The sequence below is a fragment of the Notolepis coatsorum genome (assembly GCF_963971535.1).
Source record: "Notolepis coatsorum genome assembly, chromosome: 5".
In the NCBI taxonomy this organism is placed as follows: domain Eukaryota; kingdom Metazoa; phylum Chordata; class Actinopteri; order Aulopiformes; family Paralepididae; genus Notolepis; species Notolepis coatsorum.
In genome coordinates, this window is record NC_140169.1 from 192,135,637 (window position 1) to 192,155,649 (window position 20,013).

At 43.1% G+C, this 20,013-nt stretch overlaps 1 protein-coding gene across 1 annotated transcript in view; it reads left to right on the top strand.

Moving 5' to 3' along the window:
• Positions 1–20,013, top strand: part of LOC311228996 (intraflagellar transport protein 88 homolog) — a 104,325-nt gene that overhangs the window by 14,571 nt on the left and 69,741 nt on the right. Inside the window, exons 11-14 of the mRNA XM_084314983.1 lie at positions 399–469; positions 14,347–14,433; positions 15,516–15,615; positions 16,641–16,727. Of these exons, the coding sequence (XP_084171109.1) occupies positions 399–469; positions 14,347–14,433; positions 15,516–15,615; positions 16,641–16,727 (345 nt within the window). The remainder of the gene's footprint in view (positions 1–398; positions 470–14,346; positions 14,434–15,515; positions 15,616–16,640; positions 16,728–20,013) is intronic.

Sequence of the window (20,013 nt, forward strand, 5' to 3'; positions counted from 1 at the left end):
GGACTGGACACAGTTGTACATGCACACAGACTATTTATCTTCCTTTACAAAAAGTCTGTTCATTAGGCCACCACTTCTTTTAAAGGAACACGCCAACATTATGGGAAATTATCTTACCATCTTCTCCAGAGTCAGACGAGAACATAGATACCAGTACCAGTCTCCTCTCTGTGAGTTCAGTAGAAAGCTATCCAGCTGCAAGCTAGCCTAGCTTAGCACAAATGACTGGAAGCGGATACGGACCACTAGCTTAGCTGTAGTTTTAAGCTAGGCTAGTGGTCTGTATCGCCTGACCTGCATAAAGCACAGAGTTCAAACCTTGCTGCTTCCCTGTCGCTTATTCTTGTGACTCCCCTACTGACTGAACCTGTTGGAAATTATTGAATGTTCTCTTTCAGGACGACACCCACGCAAACATGGTCATCGAGGCCATCAAGAACGACAGGCTTCACCAGATGGAGAGAGAACGGTAAAAAGAAAACTATCTGTATTAGTTGACTCTGCTCTGGGTCACCATTGGGTTATATAAACTCCTCAAAAAAGGTTCGGAAACGTTATCTTGGTCGATTATTCCTCCCCTTTAATAATACCAATTGTTATTGTATTTTATATAGTTGGAAAGCCTGATTAGTCACCTTTACAATGAGGTACAACTTGTAAGGAGCATGCATTCCTGGAATGAGCAACACAGCTAACCGTGTGGGCAGCGGCTCAAATTTCTTTGCCAAAAAAGCCTGCAATATTCTTCTGTTGGTATTCACTCTCATTTTGAGTTGCTTGGTGGATTGGATCAGCTTGAGCGTGCTGTATGTGGGATCAGCTTGGGCGTGCTGTACGTGGGATCAGCTTGGGCGTGCCAGAGTGACCAACGCAACCATGTTGGCTGACTTGCAGCAAATCCTGGTTGAGACTCATACAGCAGTGTGTGACCAGGCTGGTGACCAGCATGAGGAGGAGGTGCCAAGCTGTTGTGACTGCATATGGATCTTCCACACAGGTCCCTGACAGTGTAAAATGAATAAAGTGTAAAATGGCCAATATGTGTTTTTTTTTCTTATTACTGTGGGAGAGTGCAATCATCCAATCCACCAAGCAACTCAAAACGAGAGTGAATACCAATAGAAGAATATTGCATGTTCCTTACAAGTTGTACCTTGTTGTAAAGGTGACTAATCAGGCTTTCCAATGATATAAAATACAATAACGATTGGTATTAAAGGGGAGGAATAATCGACCGAAATAACGTTTCCAATTTCTTTTTGAGGAGTTTAAAATTTAAATATATATAATTTTTTATATTTATTTAACCCGGTTTGAAGAACAGCAGCAACACAGAGTTACTCAACAAATACAAAGACATTACAGCTAAAAGTGACATTACAACATGATCAGATAGAACATTTGCACACTCTATGCTCGATGCCAAAAAATGAAAATTTATAAAAAGCCTTGGTGTCACCTTTGACAGTGATCTAAAATTTGACAGACAGATTGGGTCTGTAGTAAAAGGCTCCTTTTTTCAGGTGAGGCTCTTGGCAAAGGTAAAGCTCTACCTCTCTCACAATGACCAGGGCCCCCATTTATCAACGTGGCGTACGCACAGATATGTGCGTAACCCGTGCGTACGATCATTTCTAAGCAAAGTGTGGGATTTATCAATTTGAACTTGTGCTTGACTTTGTGCGTATATTTAAGCACAGGTCGGACCATGCGTAGCTGGCGCCCGTTGGTAGAATATATTATTACAACAAGGAAATAAGCTTCTGTGCATTAGTTTCAACACTGGCATGTTCTGTATGAACCGTAATTCATTATAGTTCATTGTAAAATAGCAACAGTAGTGTAATTATGGTCAAAACCCTATAAATAGCATTTGGAATAATAGGTCTTTATCTCCGAATGAATGCAGCATGGTTTATATAGCGTTATCGCTATCGGAATATACGGGGTGTACTGACTGACTGCGCTCCGCGTAACTCAACTTGTTATTATTTTGCGCACAGACCGCAGAAACACGGGAACGTTTTGATTATATTTAAACGGCTTTACGTTAAACGAAACAAGTGGAATTTCGAAGCTGTAAGCAGAATACAAGTCATATGAACACCCACGATATAGTGTTCTTCCCCTTCCTACTGTATAAGAAAGAATAAAAAACGCATTGCAATGAGACCAGGGTGTATGTGTATTACAAAACCCTTGCAATAATGTGTCTTAAATGAATGAAAAGCATACATGCTCTGGACACAGAGCATATATCGTGTGGGTGATATGACTTGTATTATGCTTACATAATTCCACGTATTTAGTTTTACAATGTCAAAGCCTTTTAATATAAATCAAAACGTCCCCGTATTTCTGCAATCTATGCGCAAATTTAATAAGGAGTTGAGGTAGATACACACTCAGAACGTATTACATGCTGGTATGCTGATAGACTCAGAGTAAACTATTATATGAATATGATATGATATAAGGTATACACTGGTCCGTCGCATACACTGGTATGCGCAAGTTACTGTTGCATAATGTAGGCTATGGCTGCTATTATATGTAATTCATATAGGCTACCTAATAGTATATGATTTTTAGAGGCATCTATTTTGTTGTCGGTATTATTAGGCTAATACCGACAACAACAGGGGGGGACCCTGATGTAAACAAGACGAACGTCTTTCTCTGGTCTCAGGGTGTCTGCGGATCCTTAAAAAGTCTTAAAAGGTCTTAAATTTGTTTATCAATAATTAAGGCCTTAGTTTGTCTTAAAATGTCATAAATCCATTTTCAGAGGTCTTAAAAATGCCATAGAAAGGAAAGATAAAATGCCATGTCATCTTATGTTTTATTATGAAATCTGGGGGAAAACGGTTAACGGGAGATAAAGTTTGACTTTTCATTGACCGTGTTGTAGAATCACGCAGACCGGAATGGGGCGGAACCAACACAACTCCTTGTGTAATGTGTTGGCCGGGGAACCATTTCAGCAACGGAGTCTAGCTAACGTTAGCAAGGCGAAGCGATAACACTAACGTTACGTTTAGTTTAGTTTAGCATTTGCACTCGTTAATATGGGAAAGTGCCAATTTAACGAGAACTGGCTCGACAATCCACTGTTTGCGCGATGGTTGGTCCCAGTCAAAGACCATTACAAGCCCCGCTGCAACAAAAAAAAAAAGCAGTCGCGTCGCACATGCTGAGCGCTCTGCAAAAACCGCCTGCAAACTACTATTTCGCATTTATTTTCGGCCCCTGCCTCCACACCAGCTGCGCCATCTCAGGTAGGACTATAACATCTGCACCAACAGAAGTCCGGATAACATTCGGCTCCATGCCAAAGCTTGAAGCTGAGGTCTTAACTTGAAAATAATCTATTCACGGATGTAAACAAGGACACGTTTGTGTTTATGTTCGATGAGAGCTTCACCCACTATGTATTTTTTCCTCCCACCCACCCCCTCCTAATGACGTACAGTATCCTCCCATGTATGTTAGGATCTATGGGTAACAGTACTGTATATTTGCATATCGTATATGTCACAAATGTAACGGTACAGTACTATATACCTGTATGTCCCTATGCCATAAATGTCATGCATGTTGAGTGTCATAAATGTCACTATGAATTGAAAATGGGGGACCCTGATGTAAACAAGACAAACGTCTTTCTCTGGTCTGCATCCCCTTAACAATTGTGTGTATTGAGCCGTACTGTATTGTACCCATTCTGCAATCTGTTAAACAAAGTATTCATTCATTCAACCAAAACCACAAAAACAAAACAACTGGATGAATGAATGAAAACTTTATTTAACAGATTGTAGAATGGGTACAATACGTGTGTCTTGTTTACATCAGGGTCCCCCATTTTCAATTATAGTGACATGACATTTATGACATACTCAACATACATGACATCATGACATTTATGGCATAGCGACATACATGACATACAGGTATACTATATAGTACTGTAGTGTTACAATTGTGACATACGATATGCAAATATACAGTACTGTTACCCAGAGATCCTAACAGAAAATATATACATATGATGGGGAGGAGACTGTACATTAGGGGGGGGGGGGGGGTTGGAAATTTACGGTGCCCAGTTTCTAATTGCAGCCTCCCGTAGGTGCTCTTTTAGAGCGGTTTTGAATGTGGGCAGGGGTAAAGTGGGTTTTAGGAGTGAGGTTAAGCAGTAGTCTGACCAGTTTGTTTTGTGATGTTTGTAATCTTGTTTTTAGGGCCTTTGAGGTGCTTTGGTACCATGAGGTGCAAGCATAGTCGTAGTACCCTTGAATGAGTGCTCCTGTTAGAGTCTTCAGGGTATTCTTGTTTACCAGAGAGGAGATCCGGCACAAGAATCTTGTTTGTTGGTTGACTTTTTTGATACCCTGGGGAGGGTGGTAATAGTTATGTGTTCTGACAGTGGCTGTTGCACTTGCTGCTTGGCCCCTGGTATATTTTGTATAGCTATATTTGCTATTTATGTTTGGTCACCCCTTTGTTGAAATTCATCCAATCCAGTTACTCCTTTAAGTTCAAGATTTTTAAGTTTCCAAGTTATGTTTTAATAAACATCTTTGGACCAATGTGTACCTAAACTTAAACTAATTGGTGTCGTTGCATGATTTTTGTCATTTTGTTATTGTGAAATTGGTATTAAATTTAATTCTGAGTGGCATTAAAAAGTCTTAAAAAGCATTAAATCTGACTGGGCTAAACCTGCAGATACCCTGTGGTCTGCATCCCCTTAACAATTGTGTGTATTGAGCCATACTGTATTGTACCCATTCTGCAATCTGTTAAATAAAGTTTTCATTCATTCATTCATTCAAAATAGATGCCTCTAAAAATCATATTATAGCCAATCGAACACAACTAATAAAGGCATTCATATTACAGCACGGTTATAATGACACACACATGATGAATTGAAAATGGGGGACCCTGATGTAAACAATTAAGACGAAAGTCTTTCTCTGGTCTGCATCCCCTTAATAATTGTATGTATTGAGCTGTACTGTATGCTACTGTACCCATTCTGCAATCTGTTAACACTTTGGGTGCCGGGAAACGCTTTACAGCGTCATTCCCGGCCATGCTCAAGTTGCCGAAGACGCTTTACAGCGTCTTTGATCTGTTTACATCTTTTTTCGATTTTCCCCGTCTGAACTTCACCGCGGAGCTTTTGGCAGAAAGTTTGAACAGGAAACTGCATTTCCTCTCAAATTACACTAGGTGGCAGTGTCCCCCTATTTTCTAACACTATCACATGAGGGTGAATATTGTACCCCACAATGAATCTGGCATTTGTTTGGCCAGCATACCTGGCCAATGTGACCACAGGTATAAAAAGTTTGCGCGATCCCAGAATCGACAAGGTTTTGGAGGGAGAGAGAGAGAGAGAGATAGATAGAGCGATAGAGAGAGAGAGATTGAGAGAGATATTTGAATTGAGATCAGCCTATAGTCTATATTTATAGTGTTATACAGTATAGTGGTAGTATCAGAATAATTGTAAGGTTTCAGCTGTGCTTTAGAAAGTACTTAGTCGTGCTAAGTAGTAGTACTATTGTGAGGGATTAGTGTGTAGTCTAGGTAGTATATTTCAGTAGTAGTAATAGTAGTTTGATCAGTTAGTAGTTCCATTTAGATTATTAGTTCAGTATGAGGAGACGTAGTGTAGGTAAGAGAGGCGACGAACCGACAGCGGATCGGTTTGTTCAAACGAAGCTGGCGTTTGGACCCGCGGTTACAGCAGCGGCACCAACGACCGGACCTTTGGTAGCTCCAGCAGCGGCACCAACGACCGGACCTTTGGTAGCTCCAGCAGCAGCACCAACGACTTTGGTAGCTCCGATCGGAGAGAGCCGTGAGACCGTTGCTGGGCCCAGCAACGCGTCTCGCCCCGGGACCGGGAGCGGCTCTCCCCGACGCAGTTCGAGGAAGAGGAAGGCTGCCGCTGTGGTCATAGCTTCTTCATCCGAGTCAGCGGACAGCGATTCGACCACCCATGAATCTGATGGGAGCGCCGATTGGGAACCACCAGGTAATTACACGGTCTTATATATATGTGATTGTGTGTGTGTGTGAAACGTGTATTTGATGATTTACCTAACGCTAATTGATTCATTGTATACTGTGAATATGTAACGTTAGTTCGCCAAACCAACGCCGATATGCATTTATTATATGTGATTGTGTGTGTGTGTGAAACGTGTATTTGATGATTTACCTAACGCTAATTGATTCATTGTATACTGTGAATATGTAACGTTAGTTCGCCAAACCAACGCCGATATGCATTTATTATATTATAGCTCCGGAGTCATCTGACGATGATCTCGATTTGGGTCGGAGGTGTTATGGGTCTGATTCATCGCACGAGTCAGACGTGGGACGCGGTGGTGGTCGAGGGGGCAATGGTACGTCATGTTTATGTGAATATTGTTTTACGTGCATGTTCAAATCGATAGTTGATGACCATGTGCTACACGTTAGGTTGCATGGCCTTGTGTGTGTGTGTGTGTGTGTAGGTGCACGCCCTTTGATGCGTGTAGCTATCAATGTAAGTGATATAGTTGCATGCTGTGCAGGACACCATGTGCTAAGTTGGGGTGCACAGCCTTTGTTGTGTGTGTGTGTAGGTGCATGCCCTTTGATGTGTGTAGCTATCAATGTAAGTGATATAGTTGCATGCTGTGCAGGACACCATGTGCTAAGTTGGGGTGCACAGCCTTTGTTGTGTGTGTGTGTGTGTGTGTGTGTGTAGGTGCACGCCCTTTGATGTGTGTAGCTATCAATGTAAGTGATATAGTTGCATGCTGTGCATGCCACCATGTGCTAAGTTGGGGTGCATGGCCTGTAGGCCTGTTTGAAGTGAGATGGAGTAGGGCCTCTCTTTTTTTTTACAAGGGCTTGTGTGTGTGTGTGGTGTGTGATATGCAGGCCTCGCCATAATTCAAAGGTGTTTGAGAGGGTTCATGCCTTTGATGTGGTGTGTGTGTGTGTGTGTGTGTGTGTTGTAATCGATGCTATTTCATTTAGCATAGTCCCAATATCATTGATTACAGCACACACACACACACAAAAAGAGGCCCTACTCCATGCTTTGATGTACAATGGCCGCTGATTTATTTTGTGTTCATTACAGGATCTGACACCGAGTCCGGGGCTGATACACCAACATGCTTGGGTATGTACTAACTACATTTATGTATGTAAATGTATTACTATTGTGTTTTATGAGACTTACTTACTGAATGAATTTAATCCAATTCAGATTCTGGCGCAGACCCTGCAGAGAGTGACGCAGAGACTGGCAACGACATAGGATCACATTCTACTCCTGCAGGTAATTGTACATAAAATATAACACATAATGCTATATATATATATAAATATCATGTAAATACAATGACAATACGTTGCCCTAGTGTAATGTATTACATCATGTGATTCTAGAACTGGATGCTAGTCTGGACTTGCCGGAACCCGTTGCAGGGCGGAAACGCACATCTAAGAACGGTAAGTTGGCCTCACTCTGCACACCACTTCCAGCTCTGACCTCTGACCCCCACACCACGTCCAGCTCTGACATCTGAACCCCACACACACTCACTCATTCACTCACACACAGTTTGTAACTACGTGGCATATGAATGTTTGTCTACAGTAGGGGTGTTATAGTATATTTGTATAATTGACAGGTCGTGGCGTGCAACGCGGAGGAGCGAAGAGCAGGGCTGCGATCCGTCAGGAAGAGGAGAATGCCTGGTCTCGTGAGGGCTGGGTGCCTCACAGGATCCCCTTCACAGCCCAACCGGGGTTGCTCCAGGATGCCGCGGCACTCAAATCGTACCGGCCTGCAAAATGGATGGATCTGTTCCTGGCTGATGCTTTTCTGATTTCAATTGATCTGGCGATTCCTCCACTTTGCGGACAATACATCCCTGGAAGTTAGAGACAAATTGTGTAAAGTACGCCCTGTAGTCGACCATGTAAACGCGAGGTGCAAGGACCTGTACCAGCCTGAACGTGAGCTCGCCATTGACGAGGGGGTGATGGCATGGCGAGGCCGCCTGACCTTCCGGGTCTACAACCCCAACAAGCCCACCCGCTATGGCATCAAGTCGTACTTCCTGTGCGAATCACGCACAGGATATTGCTTTGCATTTAAGCCATATTGTCGGGAAGGCTCGCTCCTGGGGGACACGTCGTCGGTCTGCTTGGACGTCTGTCTGGGGCCGGATATACGTTGTACATGGACAATTTCTACAACTCGGTACGTATGTCCGCCAGGCTCCGACAGTTGAGGACCGACGTCTGTGGTACCCTCAGGAAGCACCGGGGGGAGCCAGCCATCATCAAGAACGTGACCAAACGTGACATCGGTGTGGGGGAGCGCATTGCGGTCAACAACAAGGAGGTCCTGATCGTGGCATGGCGCGATAAGAGGATTGTGAAGACCATCAGCAGCTACCACGAGGACACCATGGAAATGGCGATGGTGTCGAAGAAGCAGAAGAAGGGCAAAGCGCTGAGGGTGGAGATGCTCAAGCCGTCATCAATCATGTCGTACAATAAATTCATGAACGGCGTCGATCAGCTGGATCAGAACATCTCGTACTATCCGGTTACACGTAAGACTGGAAAGTGGACCAAAAAGTTTGTGATGTATCTGATCCAAATATGTATGTTCAACGCTTTTGTCTTGTACAAAAAAAAGCACCCACAAGGGCATTACTACAACCTCTTCCGGTTCACCAGGGCTGTGGCGCGGACCTACACAGATGGTCTGGAGAAGAAGATTCCTGGGGTGACAGCGGAGATGGAGGCGGAGGCGGAGGCAGGGGAGGAGGCAGGGGAGGAGGCAGGGGGTGGGGATGAGGAGGAGGCAGGGGCTGAGCAGGTGGGGCGTGACGACCCTAGGGCCCCACTGGGGGACCCGCAGAGCAGATTAGTGGGTGGCTTTGTAAAGCATGTAATGGTTGCATACAAAGCCACCCCCAAGCGAAAGCTACCGTGTAGGAAATGTCGGGTCTGCAGTAGGCGTGGCATCAGGAGTGAGACCAGATATTTTTGCACATCGTGCAAAGTCCCCCTGCATCGTGACGAATGCTTCGCTCTGTACCACACAAAGAGGGATTTCTCTAAATAGTTTCTTTATTAGTTGTCATACAGAAGTACAGACTACTTCTAAATAATCCGGCACACAGAAGTACAGATTACTTCTAAATAATCCATCATTGTGTGATACAGACAGAACCATGTGTACCGGTACATAGTATAGCTAGCTGAGAGTAGTATAGTATAGTGTATGGGTAGTTGCACTGTTTTCTGTACAAGACAAATGCGTTGAACACATGTATTTGGGCCACGGTTGTCGATATTGCATAGGCATGTTTGGACCACTTGCAGATGAGACGTTATGTTAGCGATCTAGCTGTATCGACTCCATTCATAATTTGCATTGTGTGTATATAGTTTATTTATCTTTTTCCCCCCTCATTTTACCGTTTGCACAGAACCAATGGTTGCTGACAGTCACCCAGTTTATAAAAGTATATACTGTAGGTAACATACCACACTTTTCTAATGCAGTCCATTGGCCTCTTATTTATATACTTTGGAAGCATGTATTGGATATTTTTTGGTCCACAGATCATCTGGCGCTTCATCCATTTATCAATGGACAATGCAGTCATCGATGCGAGAGACCAAGTAAGATACGCCCTGTAGTTCGTGTGACGTGCCTGTACTGTGAATGTTACCAGCAAACTTCTAAATGCACTGAAACAATGGTTGGTTATCCTCCAGTGTTCACTTTTTATAAGGTATTGTCTTGGTAAATTACCATAATCCTATACTGTGAATGTTACCAGCAAACTTCTAAATGCACTGAAACAATGGTTGGTTATCATCAGCCAGTGTTCACTTTTTATAAGGTATTGTCTTGGTAAATTACCATAATCCTATACTGTGAATGTTACCAGCAAACTTCTAAATGCACTGAAACAATGGTTGGTTATCATCAGCCAGTGTTAACTTTTTATAAGGTATTGTCTTGGTAAATTACCATAATCCTATACTGTGAATGTTACCAGCAAACTTCTAAATGCACTGAAACAATGGTTGATTATCCTCCAGTGTTCACTTTTTATAAGGTATTGTCTTGGTAAATTACCATAATCCTATACTGTGAATGTTACCAGCAAACTCCTAAATGCACTGAAACAATGGTTGGTTATCATCAGCCAGTGTTCACTTTTTATAAGGTATTGTCTTGGTAAATTACCATAATCCTATACTGTGAATGTTACCAGCAAACTTCTAAATGCACTGAAACAATGGTTGATTATCCTCCAGTGTTCACTTTTTATAAGGTATTGTCTTGGTAAATTACCATAATCCTATACTGTGAATGTTACCAGCAAACTCCTAAATGCACTGAAACAATGGTTGGTTATCATCAGCCAGTGTTCACCTTTTATAAGGTATTGTCTTGGTAAATTACCATAATTTTATACTGTGAATGTTACCAGCATATGTGTCTAATGCACAGCAACAATGGTTGGTACTGATGACTTGTCACCCAGTTTATTGAACATATTTTGCAATAAAAATGTTCATTTCATCAAAGTTTCAAGTTTTCTGCATTGTAAAGTATTCTGTATTTTATAATAATGTTTTCTGGACCTACACCAGTAGTTATAACTTACTTGTTCATTAGCGCCAGGCATGGTGGTTGATAAGGTAGTAGTATTTCCAGGTGAAACTAATTGATATATTATCAATACAAGATATTATTACTTTATGAATGTGTTTATCATGTATGGACTAATAAATTGGAAAACAGGTAGGTACAGAGCAACACAGTTTTTACAACACAGGAGCAGATTATGCACAGTACATGAATGAGAAACAGTCGAAATGTTTTTTTTTAGTTTATTGCATGCACATGATCTATAATACCTGATCGGTACAATATCTACTAACCTGATCAATACAATATATTCCCACCTGATCGATATAATAGTATTACTGCATTTCAAGTTTGTCAGTCAGTCGGACTGTCAGTCAGTCGGACTGTCAATCAATCAAACAATCAAACAACCAACAAAACAATCAAACAATCAATCAAACAACCAACAAAACAATCAATCAAACAAAACAATCAAACAACCAACAAAACAATAAAACAATCTATCAATCAAACCAATAAAACAATCTATCAAACAATCTATCAATCAAACAACCAATAAAACAATCAAACAACCAACAAAACAATCAATCAATCAAACAACCAATAAAACAATCAAACAATCTATCAATCAACAAAACAACCAATAAAACAATCAAACAATCAAACAACCAACAAAACAATAAAACAATCTATCAATCAAACCAATACAACAATCTATCAAACAATCTATCAATCAAACAACCAATCAAACAATCAATCAAACAACCAACAAAACAATCAATCAAACAAAACAATCAATCAAACAACCAACAAAACAATAAAACAATCTATCAATCAAACCAATAAAACAATCTATCAAACAATCTATCAATCAAACCATCCATCCATCCATCCCAGTCTAAATTGCTTTATAACACATATAAAATAAAATAAAAACAATAAAAAAAATCTAACCCTAACTAACCGTACTGTCATGCACTTGTCCTAATAAACTAACCTACACTGTAGCACTCAACACTTTGATGAACATTGTTGCTCAGCTGATAGAGTTGTGCCCTTCCTGATGGCTTGTCGTACAGAACTTGTAAGTCGCTTTGGATAAAAGCGTCAGCTAAATGACTAAATGTAAATGTAAATGTATAACACGTTCAGTACCTATTATCACCCCGGCGTCGCCGGCGGCGCACCTTTCATAAAAGAGCCCATAACTCCTGTTCTAAAGAATATACCTGGATTTTTACCCTTTGTTGACGTTTTTTAACTTGTAATTGTGAACGAACGAAGACATGCAGAAACAAACGTTTTTTTTCATTGTGTACATCAACTTGTCGTCGTCAAATGAGCCAAACCATTTCCCCATAGTTATAATATAAAATATAGAAATAGCTCCGCTAAGATCATGAGATATGCTAAAATCGCCCAGGAATCCTGGCAATCCAGTCATTTTCCGGATTTCTGGCCGGCACCCAAAGTGTTAATAAACTTTTCAATCAATCAATCAAACCACCAACGCCAAACAGTGGTCAACGAACGGTCTTTATTAGTATTTTGAGCTGTCCAGGCAGAATTGCAACAATGGTCTTAGGGAGCCGTTGATATCTGACATCACTGTTTACAAGTCAGCCTTTTATTTATCCCATAACACCGGTTGTGTCTTCTTGGTTCGACAGCGCCTCAGTGAACAATCTCCCGTGAAGTTTCTCAGAGTTCCGCTCGGGTCAGTCCATTATTTCACATCCCATGGGGGTTGTTTCATCACTTTCATGACCATATATATGGATAATCATGCACGAGCATTGGCGGTAGAACAAAGAGGTATTTATCAACACGGAGGAGCGTAGGACCTGTTTTTTTCACATTCTAAATTCTGTGCTTACGTATGAAAATAGAATACTTTCTAAGAAAAATTGATAAATGAGGGCCCTGGAGAGGGTCATCCATGCTTTTATATCGTCTAGGCTGGACTATTGTAATCCCCTGTATGTGGGTCTAGACCAGCTCTCCCTGCGACGCCTGCAGCTAGTGCAGACCGCTGCTGCACGCCTCTTGACTGGCACAAAGAGGCATGAGCACATCAGACCAGTACTGGCTTCCCTGCACTGGCTCCCTGTTCGTTTCAGAATTGATTTCAAAATTGCTATGTTTGTGTTCAAGACCTTAAATGGTCTGGCCCCTCAGTATCTAGCTGAACTCCTCCATCTTTGTACCCCTGCTAGAGCACTGAGGTAAGCAAATAAACTACTCTTAGATGTCCCGAGGTCTAGGCTAAAGACTAAAGGCGATCAAGCTTTTGCGGTGGCTGCCCCTAAATTATGGAACAGTCTTCCACTGCAAATTAGGTCTGCCCAGACCATACAGAGTTTTAAAACACAGCTGAAGACTCACCTGTTTTTATTGGCGTTCTGAGGCTTGGTAAGCCACACATCCCTGGTCGTGTCGTGATTGTTTTAAAAATTGTATTGTAGTTTTTATGACTGTGTATACTGTATTTTGTATTTCTTTTAGTATTTCTGTTTTTGTATTGTACAGCACTTTGGTACAACTTCGGTTGATTTGAAATATATATGCTATATAAATAAAGTTGACCATGACCTTGACCACACAGAGAACCTGGTTCCAATAGGCTTCACCATCAGCCTTAAATACATTCATGGATTGGTTACCAAGCTTTGAGTTTTAAGATCAGACTGAAGATTGTTCAGTATGTGAAGAGAGTCCTTCTGATGGATATTGTAGTTTAATCTCCATTGGTCAAATATAAAAGAGACGATAAGTAAATCTGAACCATAACCAAGAATGACCCGGTATAGATCAGAACATACCAGTGACTGAGCCTGTAGATCAGAACATACCAGTGACTGAGCCTGTAGATCAGAACATACCAGTGACCGAGCCTGTAGATCAGAACATACCAGTGACTGAGCCTGTAGATCAGAACATACCAGTGACCGAGCCTGTAGATCAGAACATACCAGTGACTGAGCCTGTAGATCAGAACATACCAGTGACCGAGCCTGTAGATCAGAACATACCAGTGACTGAGCCTGTAGATCAGAACATACCAGTGACCGAGCCTGTAGATCAGAACATACCAGTGACAGGCGTTCATATAGAATACATCATCATCATCATCATCATCATCATCATCATCATCATCATCATCATCATCATCATCATCATCATCATCATCATCATCATCATCATCATCATCATCATCATCATCATCATCATCATCATCATCATCATGTGGAGACAGTGAGCACAGGCGTTCATATAGAACGCATCACCATCTTGAATCACAGGTAGAAAGGTTTGGGTTAATGGCTGCTTTTTTATATAGCGCTTTTATCCAAAGCGCTTTACAATTTGTTACTCACATTTTACCCATTCACTCATACATTCACACACTGACAGCGGAGGCAACCATGCAAGGTGCCAACCTGCTCATCGGGAGCAATTAGGGTTTAAGTGTCTTGCTCAAGGACACATCAACACGATGCCCGGGAGGAGCGAGAATCGAACCGGGAACCTCCGGATTGTCAGACGACTGCTCTACCTCCCGAGCCACTGTCGCCCCATTAATGCGTTACTGGGTTAATGAACATTAATTTTCTTCCCTCCGTCATCTCCACATGTAGAAAAGCTCTGGCGGAGAAGTTCATCATGACGTCGGCCAAACTCATCGCTCCAGCCATCGAGACCTCCTTTGCTGCTGGATTCGACTGGTTTGTTTTATCCCCCCTATCTCGCCACTAGAGGGTGACACAGCATAAAAGTGGACATTAGCCACACCTTTGGCGTGATTTTTTAACATAGCCTCTGTTTTCCGACGACACTCTCTGATTGGCTAGGCCACGTACAGAGAAGAAGAAAATACCCTCTCTGATTGGTTTCGCTCCGAAGGGTCTCTTCCGCCTTGTACATATATTCTCTGTTATGCTTAGGCATTCTTTCGAAGTGGTTATGCTTAGGCATTCTTTCGAAGTGGTTATGCTTAGAGTTAGGGTTAGGGTTAGCCAATCGGAGAGGGTCTTTTTCTTCTTCGCTGCAATCAAAGAGCGTCTTCGCTCACAGAGGCTACGTTAAAAAATCACGCACACATTTGACCATTTTATGCCTCCTCTGGTCAGCTGCAATGAGGTTGATTGATTAGTAGGCTGGTAAAGATATGCCTCCTAAAATATCTAAACGGAAGTACAGGAAGTAAAGGCTACAGGCCTTCCGGTTTCGACAAAACAATTATAGAAACGTGTGAAGTGCACAATATTTCCTTGTTTAAGCCACTGCAACGGCTTTGCCTGAAGAATTTACTACATGACCGGGACATTCTAGCTTGTTTGCCGACAGGATTCGGGAAAAGTTTGGTCCGTTCGGAGGCAGCTTCCAGGGGAAGTACATACGCCGGAAATGCTACCCCATAGACACTTTCGGCCGTAGTTCTTTACCAGGCTTTATCTCACGGAGATAAAACTGGGAACGAGGTTAATTGCTGTATGGGTACCTGAGCCAAATAGATCTTTTAGAATATAACCTCTAAAAGCTGGTTGGTTACTTGGTCAAAGTGTCAAACTTAACTGGCCAGTCACAGCTCAAATCTACCATCATTCAACTCGATACTCGTAACAGTAGTTGCTATTCATTTCTCAACCTCATTTCCTTACATGGAAATGCATGGTTTACAATCTTGATTCAAGGTGCCGTCTTGATATTTGCCCTGTGTTCAGCCAAAAACCGAGCTGCTCTGCATTTAATATGTTATTTGATGATGGAAGATTGGAAGGGGCTGCTCTTACGGTTGTCTCTCAAGGTGTGTGGACATGGTGAAGAGTTCTCAGTACGTAGAGCTGGCCAACGACTTGGAGATCAACAAAGCCATCACCTATCTCAGACAACGGGATTTTAATCAGGTGAGTGTGTTCCTAATGTGAACACAACCATGTGAAGAATCTGATGTTTGTTTTGTGGTGTGTGTTTTCTTTCAGTTTTGTGTGTCTGTATAGCTGCTGCCCGTCTCTGTTGTTCATGTGTGTCACCTTTCCTACGCTGAAGCCCTTTCAGCGGTGCAGCTTGGAAACTGTGTCTCCCCCTTTCTCACTCCCTGCGTTCTCTCTTGTGTTCCTTTCCCTATCTCTCTCTCTCTCTCTCTCTCTCTCTCTCTCTCTCTCCGTCTGCATGGCTAAGGTCGAGGTATGTGTGCATTCTGTTTCCTTGTTTGTTTGCATTTTTAAAGTTATTTATTTGGCTTGAAATACAACACATACTGATGGCATTTACTCGAGCATGCATAGATACTCAGGCATGCATAATTACAAAGGATATTAATCGGTTCATGTGTATGAACTCATACTGCGCAATTGCACAATGTCCTTGATTCACACTGACATGTTAGAGGATATACAGTATGTCCAGTTTTAAGATGCTTGTGTCGATGGCTCCCTCCCTCTCTCCTTACAGCAGAATGTGGTAGTGGTACAGTAGTGCTAGTAGTAGTAGTAGTAGTAGTAGTAGTAGTAGTAGTAGTAGTAGTAGTAGTAGTAGTAGTAGTGGTGGTGGTGGTGGTGGGAGTAGTAGTTGTATCGTAACAGCAGCCCTGTGATAGATAACCTAGCTAGTAGGGGTGTGGGGAAAAATCGATACAGCGATATATTGCAATATTTTACATGCTGATATTATATTGATACAATGACGCCAAGTATCGATATACAATCTTTATTGTTTTTTTTTACAAGCTGTATAGTGTGTGTATATATATAATGTATAATTAGAGCTCTGTGGTATGAATACATTTAAATGAATAAAGACATGACCGCAAATTCGAAATTCTTATCAGATTTGAAAACGTGTGTATCGTTACACCCCTACTCGGTTCCCATTCGTGCATCCTTTCCATCCTGAGCCACGCTGAATATCTGTGATGGCTTCTACTCTGCAGGCTGTGGAAACCTTGAAGACCTTTGAAAAGAAGGACAGCAGAGTGAAGAGCGCTGCAGCCACCAACCTCTCCTTCCTCTACTTCCTGGTACGACCCGAGATCTTTAGAAAAACAAAAGGTTGAGATGTTGATGACGTTTCCTTAACTACAATGTGAAAATGCTGAGCTCACAGGACAGTGGCAGCGCAGGTCCCAGGATTCTATTTAAATGACTGAAAGGTTTAGAACGCTGGTCCCAGGATTCTATTTAAATGACTGAAAGGTGGCGGCTACGTGGTGCAGTGGGCAAGGCGCTCACCACGAATACTGGAGACGCTGGGTTTGCCTGTTCGAGCCCAGCGCTCCACATTGCTTTCAGTTTAGCTGGTCATCCGTACTAATACACATTGGCAGTATTAGGGGGTGGGAAACTGATGGGTGGGGATCGGGCGTTGTGGACAGCGCCTCCTACAGGTCGGTTGGTGCGCCTGCGCAGTAGAATCAGGAAGCGATGGGGGCGGCGCCCCTCCAAAGCGCAGACCCCTGACGCTGAAAGATCGCGCCGCGCAGGTGAAAAGATGCGACTGCTGTTACCTCGAGTATCGGAGGGGACTCGTGCTATGCATGACTTAGTCCACATTGCAGCCGGCTTGTGGGAGGCAAGAAACAGCGTTCGAGACAGGGGAGGGTTGAATTGGATGATACGAAATTGGGATGGGAGAAAAATATAAAATGGGAGAAAAAGTGGATACAAAAATATAAAATTACTGAAAGGTTTAGAACCCAGTCAACACTTTACATAAAAACCCTGGTATGACCCATGTATTTATGATTAGTATGAGTATACGTTATTACATGTATTATGAATATAAAATTGGGTAAATAGAACCTCTCCTATCTCTATGTATTGGTTCGACCCCACGTTACTCATTAGTATTCATGTGTGCATTCTATACATGTGGTTGTAAGTAGCCTGAACAAGACAGAATTGTATGCAAAACACACACTCATCAAGTTGTGAGATTAGATTAGATTCGATTCAGAATTCAAATCAAATCAAATTTATTTGTAAGGCCCGACAACACACGTTAATGTCCCCATGGGCAGGACACGTCTTCTTTAAACAAGTCAAGAAGAAACATCACAATAAGTCAAGAACAAAACAAGAAACACCATAAAGTCCAAAAAAGTAAATACACTCCCAGACATACTCCACACGAAGGTAAGGAAAAACTCACTAAAACCTAGCAATAGGAAAAAATGCACCACAGGCAGTGTGGAGGAGAGAAACCTTAGAAGGGGGATCTCCCTTCTTAGATGTCGGTGATAGTAGTGTTGCAGTAAAACAGGCGAACAGTTGGTAAGCATGCACTCATGTGTGTAGTGAAACACAGATAAGTGCATGCGATAGCAACTGAACATTTTGAAAGATTAAAGATAGAGCTGATAGCGATAGCAACTGAACATTTTGAAAGATTAAAGATAGAGCTGATAGCGGATCTATTTGAGGCAAAGGGGCGGCGCAGAGAGGGTCGCGTCCTCCGGGTCTTCATCACGGGACGTCCAACACTCCGGTCATCACTCCGAGACAGCCGGAGACAGGGAGACAGGGGGGGCGGCGCAGAGAGGGTCGCATCCTCCCGGTCATCATCACGGGACGTCCAACACCGGTCGCGTCTATACTTTCTACAACGGAGCTCGGTTTCCGGGTTCCTCCGATTGGCCACGACGCCCACGTGACCTCCGCTAGCACGCCCCCTTCCTGCCGCGTGCTGCGCTCGCCAAGCTCCTGCCGCGCCGCGCTCCCGCCTTCCTCAATGAAATGGAAATTGCTACTTTACATCAGGGTGAACGCTGGCTGTTGGTAACACCACCCACTTCAATGACAGGCTCTCATATTTGTGAATGCATAAACTATTAAAAAAAATATACCGTTAACTGGAATATGTTGTTTCTTTACACATATGTTGGATTATGTAATTGGTTTGTCATGACAAACCAATAAAATCGCTACTTTACATCAGGCTGAACGCTGTTATGCTGCCACCACCCACTTCAATGACAGAGCTCGGCGCATTACATCAGGCTGAACGCTGTTATGCTGCCACCACCCACTTCAATGACAGAGCTCAGCGCATTACATCAGGCTGAACGCTGTTATGCTGCCACCACCCACTTCAATGACAGAGCTCAGCGCATTACATCAGGCTGAACGCTGTTATGCTGCCACCACCCACTTCAATGACAGAGCTCGGCGCATTACATCAGGCTGAACGCTGTTATGCTGCCACCACCCACTTCAATGACAGAGCTCGGCGCATTACATCAGGCTGAACGCTGTTATGCTGCCACCACCCACTTCAATGACAGAGCTCGGCGCATTACATCAGGCTGAACGCTGTTATGCTGCCACCACCCACTTCAATGACAGAGCTCGGCGCATTACATCAGGCTGAACACTGTTATGCTGCCACCACCCACTTCAATGACAGAGCTCGGCGCATTACATCAGGCTGAACGCTCTTATGCTGCCACCACCCACTTCAATGACAGAGCTTGGCGCGGCTGGAGCTTGGCGCTTAGGAAGCTGGCGAGCGCGGCGCGCGGCAGGAAGGGGGCGTGCTAGCGGAGGTCACGTGGGGGCGTCGTGGCCAATCGGAGGAACCCGGAAACCGAGCTCCGTTGTAGAAAGTATAGACGCACACCGGTCATCACTACGAGACAGCCGGAGACAGGGAGACAGGGGGGGCGGCGCAGAGAGGGTCGCGTCCTCCGGGTCTTCATCACGGGACGTCCAACACTCCGGTCATCACTCCGAGACAGCCGGAGACAGGGGGGCAGCGCAGAGAGGGTCGCATCCTCCCGGTCTTCACGGGACGTCCAACACTCCCACTATGAGACAGCCGGAGACAGGGAGACAGGGGGGGCGGCGCAGAGAGGGTCGCATCCTCCCCGTCTTCATCACGGGACGTCCAACACTCTGGTCATCACTCCGGGACAGCCACTCACAGGCAGACGGGACAGGTGTTAGACAGCTCTGGACTATACTTAACCTAGACACTCAGCTCAAGTTTCAAGTTTCAAGTTTCTTTAATAGTTGTCATACAGAAGTACAGAATACTTTTGTACAAAATGCTTCTTACTGTTGCGCTCCAGAGACTGTGCAAGACAAGATAAGTATGAAATAAAAACATAGTAAAATTAGAAGTAAAAAAAAGAGGTCACAGTGTTCAGTTTAGACATATGTACAATGTTCGATGCAGAATAGACGTAGTTACCATACAATATACAATACTGTGCAGTGTACTAATATACAATACTATATAGTGCAAGGCAGAAATGGAGAAATGGGACGAGGTGCAATTTAGGTACAATTCACAGTAGGTGTACGAGT